A 14,819-nucleotide genomic window follows, 5' to 3' on the forward strand; every position below is an offset into this window, starting at 1 on the left:
AGAATGGGCTTGTGATTGATGGTTGGTGGCTGATGGCTATACATATGCAACGAGCTCAGTCGGACCTGGTCTCTCATATATATATATAGGTATATATATGTATACCTTGTGACGTATATGGGGAAAGGGCGGATTGTAATTAGGGTCTCTTACACTAGGGTCTAGTTGATTACACATACATCTTTCGTACGTACGTACGTACGTAAATGCTATTCGCGAACGTTACGTGTTACGTGTTACGTAAAGCCTTAGAGCTACTCCCGTACATAGTTGAATCTGGTAACTATAAGCTAGATTTGCATTAACTAACATAGACTTAGGCTAAGGCTAGAACCAACCGCAGATCGGATTGTTAACAACAACGTCGCGATGACGACGAGCAGCCACGCAATGGCCATCGAAGGGTTGTGACCCCGGGTGGTGACCCCGCTGGATTCCGCATCCGCCTCCCCGTTAGCGTTGCCATTGGCCAACAGCGGATTCTGCGTCTTATCTAGGAAGGATTTTTGTTCAGATAAGCCGATTTCGTTCAAATTCGATTGATATCGCGTATCTGAGTGGATGGCCATGAAATGGTGGGCATGGAATGAAATAGAGCACAAATAGAAGCCGAAGAAATCGTGAGAGTTGGAAGGAGTGACTCAGTGATATAAGTAGGGTGCTCGGGTATAGAAAGTATGTAGTTATAGTTAATACACTCACTTTTATCCTGCGCATAAATCGATCGCGTGGAGTCGGGGCCACCATATGCATAATTGTTGTTGATCCCATTTTCTGCCCAATGCGAATCCGTGGAGTATATGCCCGATGAGGCAGTGGTTGGAGGATATGAAACTGAAAAATATTTAAGGCAACAAAGTGTATTATTACGTACTCAAAAACTAAACTGGATAACTATAACTTTTAGTAAATAGAATGTTTCTATATTTCTGTTGATATCTGTAGACAAATTTTATTAAAAATAACAGTAGGATCAACATTTTTGAAATCCTTTAAAATGTGCTGTCAAAGAACGTTTTTATTTCATTGTGACATTTTATTGTACTGACTTTTTGTTGACATTGTCCAATGCATCGCCGAACAATGGCAAACATAAGAATTCTATTTGTGGAAAACTGTACTTGTTTTCATATAATTTACATTTTTTTATTTGGCATTTGCTGCACGTTCCGTTCAATTTTATTTTTATGCGCTGTTTGGTTCTGAACTTATTTAAGGTTTGATGGAGTTCCACTTCACAGATTTTTTTGTATCGTTCTGAATAATTTCTGCAGTTGTCTCTCTCTGAGTACTTCATACGCCCCAGTGGTTTATGCGAAATGCTAATTATTTTGTATTTTCATAATAATATGTCAATATGCATATTTTCGTCTGCCGCGGGGTAACGCCATAAATACCGTCAATAATAAAGGGCTATTGCTTCGTTCGCTTCCCGTTTCAATTTGTGGAAAATATAATTGAACTGTTTAAATTTATGCCAGGCCATTTTTATTAGCTGACATTTCCCTTTGGATGTTATATGTAACAGCTATAACGTGTCAGTTTAAAAAATAACATTGTATTTTTACACCTTTTGGAAACTTGTCAAAAGAAGTGTACTTCATCTTCTGTTTCGTTTTTTTGCAGACTTTAATCTCAGTCTGACTTTCAATCCACTGCCAAGAAACAGCAATAACCATTCCCCAATCGATAACTTAAAAACGTTCGCTGCCATCGAATCCATCACGTAATTAAACTAAATACGTGATATTAACTTGCCACCAATCCTATGGCGCATACACGCATTTCAACTTTAAGGCCAAGATTCGCCATTGACTCATATGAGACCGAAACTTCTCAGCGCTCCTGGGCGAGGATAAGCCAGAGAAGCCTGGCCAAAAATTCCACACCTTGGCATAGGGACGTGACTTGATTTTTCACTGGCTTGATTATGGCCGCTCAACGAGCTGGAACTACCACATTTCTGGGCGGCTCTTTCGGTTCATTCGGGCCAAGTTGCACATGGTGCAAAAAGAGGAGGAGAGTGAGTTCTCGTAGACAGGCAATTAAGTCGGGCCACGAATGTGGACGAGGTTTTTTTGCACGCCCCTTTCATTTGGCCTTTGCTTTGGATTTGTCCCTGGCACGGACAAACATCTAAATGACTTAGATTTGTCAATTTGTGTTAAGGCCAATGCGGTAGTTTTTCAATGCCTCGAGTCCCCGAATTGGACCCACCGGACACTGGAGAGCTTAATTAGTTGGGTTTGAACTGGCAATGAAAGGGCTTAAAGAAAGAAATGCATTTTCTTTTCGTCTGCGCCATGGGCACTTTGCTTTACGTAACTGATTCAAGTTAAATTATTTAGCTGCTCTTAACTTACCGTACAATCGAATGATGCCATCCGTTTCGCCCCTCGGATTCTTGGCCACACACTTGTAAATGCCATCATCGCCACTGCTCACATTGATGATGGTCAACTTCATATGGGTCTTATAAGCTGGCAATCCGACTGTGGCCTCCACTCTGCGGCGGAAAATATGAATGGAAATCATATTAACAGGATAAAATGCATAGTTTATTTTAATAATTTACGAATTTTGTATGGTGTTACTCACTTGTACTTGTGCGAATCGTGAATGATTGGTCCCTCGCCACGTGTCCAATAGTTCAGAGATGTGGGATGCGCCTCAGTGAAGCATTCGATGGTGACGTTGAAACCTTCTGGAGCACCAACCAGCTGATGGGGTATAAGCAGCATTGGGGGAACTAAAACGAATCGTATACAGATTTATATAGTTAAGATACCATAGGAGCCCTACCTAAAATTCTGCATTCAATTAATTGGCGTTTCTCTATCATTCAACTGCCGCTCGGACATTTCGGTTATCAAAAAAGTTCAACTCAGCAAATTCATAAACTTAACTGGGAAGCAAACTTGTGGTCAAGTTTTCTATAATTCATTTGAGTTAGTTCGGAAGTATTTTTTCCCATTTTTTTTATTGACAAACAACAAAGTTTCAAGACCAAAATGTATATATGTATATGTTTAATATATATGTATGTGGCCTGCCTTCTTAGGTTTATGCAAATACTCCATTTTAGTTTTGATTTAAGCAGGCATTTTCTGCTCAGACTGATTTTCATTTAAATTGCAAGTCAAGCCGAGTTACCGAGTCACCAAGAGAAAGTTCTCGAAAGCCTCGCATAAAGCGAAAAAAAGAAACTATTTTCTTTCAACGAAATCTTATGAATAGCATTATTCGGAATTTTTTGCCATCTTGAGTCGGCTCCCAGCTTGCACCGCCTGCACCTTTGCAATTATATGCGAGGACATCTATGGAAATCCAACCTTTGCCACCTCGAGAAACCAAACATAAGAACCTCCCGCACTTCAGGCGCATTTGGCGCACAGTTTTAATTAAGATATTAAATGGGGAAATGCCGCAGAGAGTGGGACTAATGAACACTCGAGCACTACGTTTTCCTATCATTATTGTCACCATCCCAGCAGCGTCGGCATCTTCATCATCATTAAGGGGCACAATGGATGTTCTGTTCTTCTGGTATATTTTTTTTGTTTTGCCTTGTCATTTGTCTGCCTGTTTTACCTTTTGTTGATTTATGTCCACCAAGAGTTGGCAATTAAGCTGAAGGCAAACGGAAAATGGCATGAAAAGGGATTCCGCCCGATGGTCCAATTGAATTTTTAATCAGCTTGGACACAAATTAGCGTCGGAGCTGCTGGCTTTTTTGTACGCTTATGAAAAGTATCTCGTGGATCTTTTGTATTTTTGATGAGCTGCTCAGCGCCATCAGAGCTGGGCATAATCCTTTTTACCAAAACAAGCTTAAGTGTGACGAAGTGAGCAACTTAATTAGCCTGTCAGCGAGTTGGGTCAAGTGGGTTAGTTGGTACTCAAATGGCTATCCACACCAATTACGAGTAACAGAAGAGAAGGAAAATCCAATTTCCCATCTTTGCCTTTGGATTTCCCAATCTACCAATAATATTTTGATTGGCAGATTCTTTAATAAAAACACGAGGATTTTTCTTTGATTTTTCAAACTTATGGGGAAGCACACACTTGCACACACTCGCACACACACACAGGAAGAGCTCGAACAATTTGTTAAAACAACTGTGACAGCTTGCATATGTCCTTTGGCTGGGACACACACACATTTACATCGGGCCACACACGCATACGTTTATTTTTGTGGCGTGCGTTGCTTAGCAAGCAGGAAGCAACAAATTCAGTTTCTGTTTCCGGTTCCGAAGAGTGAGCGAGGCAGAGAGAGAGAGAGAGAGAGAGAGGGAGACAGAGAGAGAGTGAGACTGGTTCTTATATGTACATATTTCTGACTGCATACTGATTTGTTGCCTTTGTGCAACCGGCACAGAAACAGCTATAGCTGTAGCACTAGCAACAGAAACAGAAACAGGAACAGAATCAAAATCAGAAACGGAAAAGTTCGCCGGCAAAAGGGCAACATATGCTGCAAACGACCCTTAACCTGTCCCAATCCAAAGGAAACCGTCCAAGGCAAAAACCAAAAGCGAAACATTTCCCTCACATCCACTTATTTCGTATGCAGCACAGATATGCCATATTGATATAATTTCTGTTCATTTTTCGCCAGAAGACAACTTTTGAGCGCAGCTTAAGCGAAAGTCAAGCAGAAAGCACCTTGAAGTTGTCGTTTCCTTTATTTCCATTCATTTTAATTGCCCACACAAAAGGGAAACCTGGGACCGAGTGCCGACTGTCGACTGCCCACTGCCGACTGGAAGGACAAGTGGAAGGACAAACATTTGTCCGGGATAACAGCTTCTTCCACTCCTTTCGAGCACTGATTTAAATTACAATTGAGTGGCGACAATATTGGCGAAAGGAAAGCCGGAAAAGCCAGCAGTCGAGTCAAGCAGCTGTTAAGTGCCACAAGGACTCGCGTTGAGTCAACAATAATTTAGCTCGGGAGGTGGGACGCGGTGGCCTGGACATTGAGTGACATTCTTTTCTTTTCTTTCCGCCTCCGACTCCATAGAACGTTTTCTAGAAAAAAGGTGAGCTGACTGCGAGTGTAAACAACTTGAAAATTAGCCGTTAATGAAGCCTCGTTAAGGGGTTGAATGGTGGCCGAGAGGATTACTGTTGAAGTGGCAGCATTGTCGAACAGTTGCGAGCCATTGATTGCACCACCCACCGGGGAGAGCGGGAAGAGCGGGGAGAGCGGGCAGAGCATCCTGGAAAATGTCCTGCGACAATATTTGTGGAATTAGTGCGGGTCGAAATTGGAATGATGGCAAGGACTTGATTGTCGCACAGGAAGATTGTGTCTGGGATTCTGTTCTCCATTTCTCGGTAATCGTCGATTGGTAGAGGCTATCAGTCGATTGAATACGGGTATGGATTGTAATGCAAGCTGGTTCAATACCTTCTATTAAGCGGCTTGAGCATAATTAAGGAGAATAAAAACGATATAAGCTCTACAAAAAGGTTCTTGCTTAAAAAAGGGAAAATTCAGTTTGAAAATTAAATAGTTTTTAGTACATTTCATAACATTTTTAAAAAACCGAAATGTTACTTGTATGAAAGAATACCTCTATAATATTAAAATTGGTACATATATTTTAACTATTTTTTTTTTCAACCACGTGTCATTTTATCACCATTCCAATTTAGATACACAGATTCTAGCTGCAGAACCCGAACACACGCAAACATTGAACAATTCCTTTTTTATGGAGGACATCTGCAGCAATCAAGGTATTTTCGACTCTTCTGTTTGTATTTTCACCATTTTTTGCGACTCCCCTGCCACAAGTGTATTTGGTATTGCACTTTTTGCCGGCCAGAGGTTAGCCACTGTCGACTGTTAACGGAAACTGGAACTGGTTTCAGCCCAGTTTGGCATTGGGCACGGCATTGCGAGGGGGAATTGGAAGCACTGTTCGACGGAGGTTTGTTTGGTTACAGCAGCGAATGTCGTGTACAAAACAAAAATAGATTTATGCTTGCGGCATTTTTAAGTGACAGCAAACGAGCAAATTTCTGTGACGACCACGACCACGCCCACTGAAAGTCCTGACGCGATGCCCACCTCGCAGGGCCTGACAGGACTTGACAGCACATGTGATGTGTCTGTCGCCTGTAATAAATCTTAAAAAAGTGCACAACGGCCAACGCAGTGATTTGATTCTGTCTTTCCATTTTTTTTTGTGCCACTGCCATAGTACGAGTATAAGCCACAAACTGCAGCAGCTACAAGTGTGCTGCCAATTGAAAAAAAGTCGTAGCCATGGGCCTCTTTGTGGGGTTTTTGCGGGGACTTTGCTACCGAGACATGAAAAGCAGCTTTAAGGCATTTGCCAGTTGTATTTCCCGGCCAGAGAGTTGTGCACTAAAATAAATACTGAACACCAAATTTTATTTTGGATTCCCACTATATTTGTTAATATTTGTTAAGCGGAAGACACTTGTTGCCAGCTCAAAGCATTTACATTTAATTTTAAGAATTAAGCAAACATTTAATTCATTAATCACTGCTAGGTTCTGTTAAGCCAATTTAATAAAATAAAATAGTAACTTTATAACGTTTTATAAGCGATATTTATGGTAGCTTCAATCAGTCCACAACAATTTTTCCCGAAAGTTCGACTTTAATCCGCTGCTGACAAATGGAATATGAGCGGCAGCGAGTCCTAGGTAAACTAAAAAATAATAAAACCAACCATTTCAACAGCAAAACAAATTCCCAGTACGCGCGTAACAAAAATAAATTGAAAACCAAAATGAAAAAAATTGCGATGCAAATGGAAACAACAACGTTTTATTTAGATTTTAACTAACTTTTTCGCGGATACTTTAGCGAGTAGTTAACAATTCTGGCAACTATTGCTAGCTAGCAATCCTGTTTATCCTGGTGGTTACTTAGCTAGTGGTTACAAGAACTAATGTACTTACAGTCCACGCTGACTTTGATGCGCTTGGAAACCGTGGGAGGAACGCCATTGGAGGCGATGCACAGATAGGCGCCCATGTCCAGTCGGGAAATGCGAGTTATCTCGAGGGTGTCGCCCTCCCATTCGTTCACTGGAAAGATGGGTGAAAATCAGTTGGGGGATGTGACAGGGGAGAGCGCTAAATGATTGATGCAGTGCATCCGCACTTACCTATGTGATTCTTATTGATGGCTATGCGGGAGTTATCGTCGCGCTTCCATTTGATAATGGGTCTGGGACTGCCACTGGCCCGGCACCTCAGCGAAATGTTGGCGCCCTCCCGCACAATCACATCGCTGGAGCTCAGCGAGTCGTCGATGTTGGGGGGAACTGGAAAAAGATCGGGGAATTTCATCAATATCCGCTAAACTCTGGTAATCCTCTTAAATAGATGCGGTCAGCAGTCGGCAGTCATTTAAAATTGAACTCTGACCCCGTATTTATGCATGATAAATATTTGCCAACACATAAAAACGGCAGTTTGGCATCAGGAAATTGCTTTCAATACAAACTGTGCTGTCGCACAGCAATTATTTTCCAATTCCTCATTATTCGGTGCAATCGAAAAGCATTTATTGCTCATGAAACGGGGATCTCGTTCTAAAATTTGAATTTCATTTCGGACATTTCAATATGGCGTTTACTTATGGGCCAGCACAATTATCAGGGTTTTTAATATTTAATTTCTTTAGAAACTCATTTGATGTAAGCGGGTATGTACATGTGCCGTACATTTTCACATATAGAATGCGATTTTAAAGTTCGCTCTATATCTATTCTGTTGTGCGCGTTTCGCTTTCGTTTCTTTTTCTCGCACTTTTTAATTAAAAGCACGCGAATTCGCTCCCTTTTCCACAAATATGGCATGCATTTTTAATAATTTGTTTGTTGTTTGCCCAGGCAGGGAAAATAATTTCGCCTCGCCAAAGGATTCACTGAACTGTGCTCCGTTCCGGCTACTGGTCCTCGAATCCTGATTCCAGGACTCCGCTCTGGACTCCGCTCCACTTCGCAGCCGGCTTTCTCCCGTTTTCGGGGTTTTTGTTTTTCTTGTTGGCCATGTTTGCAGCACACCCGCTTAAAGGCACATAAATAATTTTTTAATTCGCCCCGTATTTGCACAGGATTTTCGCAGCAGCTCCGGCGAAAGTCCCCAAGCTGCCACGCCCTGATTAGATGGCCCGCAACTTACCCACAACGTTCAGGTAGCCAAACTGCGTTTTGGCCGTCACCGTATTGATCTGGCACATATATCGACCCCGGTCCTCCTCGTGCACGTTGTTTATGTGCAAATACCACGTGCGGTGCCTGTCGTGCTTGTCGTGCGTGACACTGATGCGCGGATTGCGCGTGATCACGTGATTGTGAACGGTCAGGATGGCGGACTGCTCGAAGTGCATCCAGGCGACCTGAAACGGGGATGGCCAGCTGATTATGTAGGAGATCATTCACAATTTACAATACTTTATAGTTAGGTTTCTGAGTTCTTAATTGTTAATGTACTTAATCTTCAAATATATCTCTGGATTAAGTGACGCGTTAACAGTGCTGCCATTGAACTTTAATTAATCCGAGCGGGGTCAACAAAAGGCTTTTAGTTTTACTCCGATTTTTAGCTATTTATTCCGCATTCCACCACTGCCGGAACTTAAGAAAAAAGGGAACTTTTTAATAACATACTAACACCACTACACACACGTACACTATATGGAACATCCAGCAATTTCACAGCTCAGCATCAGCAGTCAAAATGCAGCTGGAGGACAAAAAAGTGGGTGGGCTGGAAAATGGGTGGCGGCGCAGAGCGGAAGCGAGAAAATTGCATCATAGTGTCGCACATAAAAATAAACGCAACCGGTTACAAGTCGCAGGATGTGCGGAAGGAAAAAGGACCGAGTCCTGTGAGAGTGTGTGGTGATAGCTATGAATTACATGCAGCCAATATATGTATATGTATACATCTGGGGGAAAGGATGTAAGGGAAGCCTTACTTACAGACGCCCAGCTACTTAAACATGCCATTCGACTACAGCTTCTCCACCTTGGGCAGGAATTTTCCAAGGGCTTTTCCCCATTTCCCCGCATGCACTGCACGTTTCTCGTTTTGCAGCACATTTTCTTGCTGCTCTCATTTACACCTCAATTTGATTCTATTTCCTGCGTACCGACAGACTATCGAATGGGTTTCTGGAAGCCAACTCGCGCTAACAAGGTCGTCTATGATGGCCACTTGAGCCGGGGAAATCTGGCACTCCAAGTGTCTCCTAATGATGCCCCCTGTTGGTGCGAGTAAGCCGCTTTCGCCATTCATGGTAATGATCTGCTTAAGTCCCTTCGAAAGCCGTGGCATTTGCTAAGAATGCAAACTGCAGTCCGCCAGCTGAAGTCAATGGAAATTAATTAGTGGGCTCGTTCCCCATTGCGCTGCCAGCTCATTTGCTATGCACTCCCGGTCTAATCTTTCAAGGCATGATTTTTATGCCAAGTAATCAAATCATTAGCACTCATTACAAGCTGCTTAATTAATAAATCATTTCACGTCCCTCCCCGTCCAACCAACCCCATTTATTGTGGCCCTGTCGCTTTTCTTGCTCTGTTTGGACTTCTTTTTGCCGTCGAAGGGAAAACGGCTAATGGTGCATAAAAACTAAGCGGTTCGCCGTCAGCACTTTTCTGAAAGGATTTCAGGCGGTTCTACATGGCCAGTGGTAAAATTATTTTGGTCGCCATTTAAGTTCTTCATGAAGTAGGGATTTAAAAGGCAGACGGCACTATAAGGTTCTTAGTAACTATAAGTAAATTTCCCTTTGCGAAGAGGAAGGATTTTCTTACAATTTTTAGGTAATTTGAACTCACCTTGTATGAGCCCAGATTTTTGACGGAGCAACCGAGTTTAACATTACGTCCAGCAGGTACAGTTACGTTTTCGATGTATTCAGTAAATTCGGGTTCTTCGACGACAACTGCAAAGCACAGGGATTAACAAAACAACAAGTAGAACATTAATTTATTTTAATTTAGTGCATGAAATATTCAAACAGTTTTATTCCTATTTGACTTAGTTTTATGTCAATATGCCGCTCATGAATTTGCATAATCAAATAAACCATAAAAATCAATTATGCGAGCAAAATTAATTGTAAAAATGTTTCGAAATTCGTGTGGCAGCAAAGTGCGGGTGGTGGTGGCATTGGTTCGAAAAATGACACTTCGGGGTGCAAAATAATTATTTCATTGATTTTTGCGTTGGCTCATTATTTTTGCTGCTGCTGTTCGGGAATTCGCTGGCGGCAATTTGCTGACTGGAACAACAACAAATGTGTACAATTATAATTAAACACATGTTTGATCACACAAGCGTACAGAGGAAATTTCACTTAAATATTTGCTTCAAACATCAACAAGTTAAACTCTTTTTCGCAAATCCTCGATGCGAAAATAGCTGCAGCTGCATCGATTAACTTTTAATGACCATACAATTTGGTCGAAATGCATTTAAATTCTGCCGTGAAGGCAACTATGAAAGCTCCTAGCGGCTTTTCCCCCATTATTCAGACAAATATTGATAGACCACCACTGGCGACAAGAGGACAAAGGGGCCTGCCAAAGAGAAGGAGACTTGGCTTCATTCATTTAGCTGCTAATTTAGTTGAGCCAAGCAAATATTTAATTTAGGAATTCAATTTTTGTTTGCTTTGAGCATGATAGCCTAACGCAATAGCTTCGGCAATTCAATTAAACTGTTTGACTTGCAATTATTTAATCGCATTCCTGAAAAGGCAACAATTATGCATAACAAATCACACGATTTCAATGAAGTAGAAATGCGGCTTAGAGGGACAGTCAAAGACTTTCGAGAATGAATGTGAGCTTGAAATGTTCTCAAAATCACCTTATTAAACAGCTTAGTTTTTACTTAATTTATAGTAAATTTGAAGCTGAAGGTATTACATTATAAACCAAAAATTTAATAATCCTATTGACTCTTTTCCCAATTAAATTTGGCAACTTTGATTTTTATTGGGTCTTTGTGAATTTGAAACTGCATCGGTTCCTCATTTAAAAGAACATAGGCAATGTGCAAATTTTAATTAGAATCGAGCTGGCCGCATTTCTATTTGGGCAACTTAATTTCACGACCCAGAAATGGTTTGCAACTATTGCTTTAGCTTAATTAGATATTTATGATGACTGCTGTGTGTGCCTGCCAGCCATGTGTAGGTAGTATGTAGAATGTAAACTGAAACACAAATAGTGAGTTATGTACAAATATGCCATTCCCGAATCGAAATGTGCAGAAGTCGTTAGAATTTGGTTGACTCCACGAGGCCAGGAGCAATGCAAACAATAAGCCAACCTCTCCGCCTTTTTGGCCGCGCCCTCCAGTGAAGTCCAACTAATTATGAAACAATAACACAAAAGTTGCACGGGGAACGAGAAAAAATGTATATCTTGTTTCATTCAGACTGAGGCGCAGCATTAAATATATTACATGAAATTAATGAAATTTAACATTTAAACATGTACGTTCTATGTTAAGTTTTGCAAACAAGTCAAGTAAGGTTGTAAAATCTGGCTGTGAATATCTTTAAATGGGAATAGGTAGTTTAAGTTTTTATTATCGCGATATATATTGAATATAAACACCTTTCACCACAGGCAGTAGGTTCTTTTGAGTTATTCATATTGCAATGAAAACAATACTACTTTTTTTGAGTGACTTATACCGACGAAAAAACAGGACCAATGGGCAAATTTCGCGACCCAATGATGCAATTCTAGCGTGGGAAGTTTACGCAATGGGCACCAGCGGCGGGGGAAAATGGCCTGCATAATCATGGGATTTCATCCAGCTGCAATTTTCGCGCCAGAGCGCGTGTCTGCATATAAATTTGGTTGAGGTCTCAGCCTTTTGCCACCACGCCCCCAACGCCCCAACGCCCACACGACCACGCCCTAAAATAGAGGCAACAAGCAATCAAATGGGGAGTCTGATAGAGATGACAGGTATCAGTTGCAAGTTATAAGCGTTTTAGAATTCTTAAACTCCAAATGTAGGCTTAAAAAGCTTATATTGAGATTATATTGAGAAAATATTAAACAATTTAATCACAATAAGCCACTCAAGTGACGATCCTCCTTTTAAATTAAATTAAGGACAATTTAATTGTACATGAATTGTAAACAAAAGAATAATTTTATTTCAAGAAACTCAAGGAACTAAAAATATGGCATTATAGCTGTTATTTATGATTTTAATTTAGATAAACTTTAATGAGGAATTGCAATTATTATTGCGCCAAATGTAAAATTTTTACACAAATAGATACGATTTTATTTTGCCTTAAACTAAATATTCCGCAGTTAATTGAAGTTGATATTGCATTTTCGCCGGCACCGTGAAGGTGCTCGATTCATGAATAAATTCGCAGCTCGCAATGCATAAACACGCTAGCTATGATATTGGCCATCGGCAGTTGAGACTGCGCGACAGGAAGACGAGTCGGCGGCAGGATATCCACGAGGATGTGCATAAGGACGAGGATGATGCGGTGGATGTCGCCTGTTGCGACATAAATTGCGCTGCCTGAATGAATTTTGCGCGCAGTTAAATGGCATTATTGCTGTTGCTGTTGCTGGTAGTGTTGCCACCGCTTGTGTTGCCGCTGCACCTGAGAACAATGGCAGCCGGCACTCACAGGAGTTGAGTGGCAAATCGGAGTTGGAGGCGTGTTCCCCCCGCGGCGCTGTCACCATTCGGTATTCATTTTTCCCCCGTCACGTGGCGTCACACTCTGAACTATCGTTTCCCACATCGGAAATAAATTTTGGTACATTTTCTACAAATTCTATTTTATTTGAAATAAAGAAATCGGCAATGTTTATGTGAATTCACCAAATTGAGGATATATTTCTGCATAGAAGTGTTATATAGCACATCATTTTAATAAAGTTTAGCCTAAATGCATCCTCTAATCACTGAGAAACTCACAAAACATTTCTGCATAAAAGTGCAATATTTTATATGATTTAAATGAAGTTTATCCTAAGTGCAGGCTCAGTAGCGTTTTTGTGTGCACGAGGTTATCTGTGAACTGCTGCCTTTGCCGCCCATTCTGCCCAGGTGGCTTTCAATTTTTGGCATAAAGCCTTGTACCTCCTTCGCCCTGCGGCCCAAATCTCCCCCAATCTGTGGGTATTTGTCCCCTTTTCCCCATTTGTCTGTGCAAATATGATTGCCCGCGGGGGCCTCGGTCGCCTACGTGGTATCAGAGTGTTATTGATGGCATCAGGCATCAGGCAGCGGGAGTCGGAAAGCAGCCAAAAGGCAATCGCGGATAAAGATAAAGTGCGATTGCAATATTTACACTGCCCTACAAAATTGCCAGTCCGTGCAAACATGGCGTTGTGGGAAGTCTTGCTACACTTACAGGGCAATAAAAGTGCACAGAAATGTATCATGAATGTATAACATGAACTTGAAAATATCTTTAATGTGTTACTAAGCAGTTATTATTTAAATAAAAAATACAATACATGTGCATTGTGTGGCAGTGTACTGGCACTTGAGCTAAATATTCATTTAGATATGTCATGTCAGATACTCACTGTTTAAATTCGAGGTCGGCACATTGGCCCCGCCTCCGGCCACAATCACGCCATTGCTCCCGACCACCGTGCTGCCAGTTCCGCTGCCAGCCACAGGACCTCCGCCGCCGCCCGCTCCATTGCCAGCTGCTCCTCCGAAGTTTGGAACCACTCCCGCCGCCAACGTCTTGGATCCAGACGGATATTTGCCCTGGGCAGTTCCGATGCCCCCGCCGATGCCGCCAATGCCGCCGACGCCGCCACCGTTTAGAATCTGCGGCAAGATGATCTTGTTGGTGGAGTCCCCCGCTGTGGCCGCGAGCACTAGGAGGGCCCCAATTAGATGCCAGGACGGGGGCAACATCAACTTGCCGTTGCGGTCGACTCAGCCACAGCCAGGAGCCCCAATGATGGCCTCGCCTCCTGGCCAAAGTGCATCCTCTCGGATCTACTGGCTCAGTTTTTGCCACCTCACTGCCGCGGACTGGTTTTTAAAACGCCGCGGGGTTTGTTTGTGTTTTCGCTTTTGTTCGGAGTTTTTCACACGGTTTTGTTATCGCAGTTTCTCGCTAGTGGCAATTACCAAATTCTAGATTTTTTTACAGGATTATTTCCCTCAGGCATTTACTTAATATGTACTGTTTGTAAGCAACGCCATTTGGGTAAAATCATTTTATAAAGCTCTGGTCAACACACCTACAATATGATTAAAATTTAATATTATAATGTTACATTACATTTGGATTAATACATATTTATATGCGTTATCAAAATGAACTAATGCCATGCCATCTACTATTTAACTGTCACTTTCAAGTATTGTTAGGCTAAAGAAAATTTTTCAAACAAAATTTAAAGATGTTGACTAGATGTTCATTGCAACTTTAAAGTCCCACTCGTTTTCAGTGATATTGCGATTGGCAAAACGAAGAAAGAGCAGCCTTAATTCTCGAGTTTTCCATTTGACTTTAGCACCCATAAATTTGCTTTCAATGCACTGAATTCCCACTTTCCTGTTCCCTGCCCAATTGTTTGCCGTCTAGTAACTTTCCACGCATGCACACAGATGCCATGCAGATTTGCTGGGGAATTCAATAAAGTTTGGCAAAATATTATGCCATAGAGCCATAGAGCCAATGCGTAGGCGGTTCGCACGTGTTGCAGCAAAGTTTAAGCCACCAAAAGGGAAAAAGGGCCAACGGAATAACCAAAAAGTCATAAAGATTTCCCTCAGAAGTAGCAACT

General features: G+C 41.7%; 1 protein-coding gene across 2 annotated transcripts; it reads right to left on the reverse strand.

The window, feature by feature from the left end:
* Positions 1-305: 305 nt before the first annotated feature.
* LOC122626436 (lachesin) lies at positions 306-13,938 on the reverse strand. 2 transcript variants are annotated; one of them, XM_043806698.1, is made up of 9 exons: positions 13,596-13,938; positions 9,843-9,949; positions 8,179-8,395; positions 7,158-7,316; positions 6,949-7,077; positions 2,599-2,749; positions 2,364-2,506; positions 703-834; positions 306-493 (listed from the first exon to the last, which is right to left on the reverse strand). In XM_043806698.1, exons 1-9 carry the CDS (start codon positions 13,936-13,938, stop codon positions 306-308), a joined length of 1,569 nt encoding a protein of 522 aa, XP_043662633.1. The 2 variants fall into 2 exon arrangements, with proteins under 2 accessions (XP_043662633.1, XP_043662632.1); XM_043806697.1 differs by having other exon boundaries at positions 306-553.
* Positions 13,939-14,819: the final 881 nt, after the last annotated feature.

Source organism: Drosophila teissieri, chromosome 2L, assembly GCF_016746235.2.
Source record: "Drosophila teissieri strain GT53w chromosome 2L, Prin_Dtei_1.1, whole genome shotgun sequence".
NCBI lineage: Eukaryota > Metazoa > Arthropoda > Insecta > Diptera > Drosophilidae > Drosophila > Drosophila teissieri.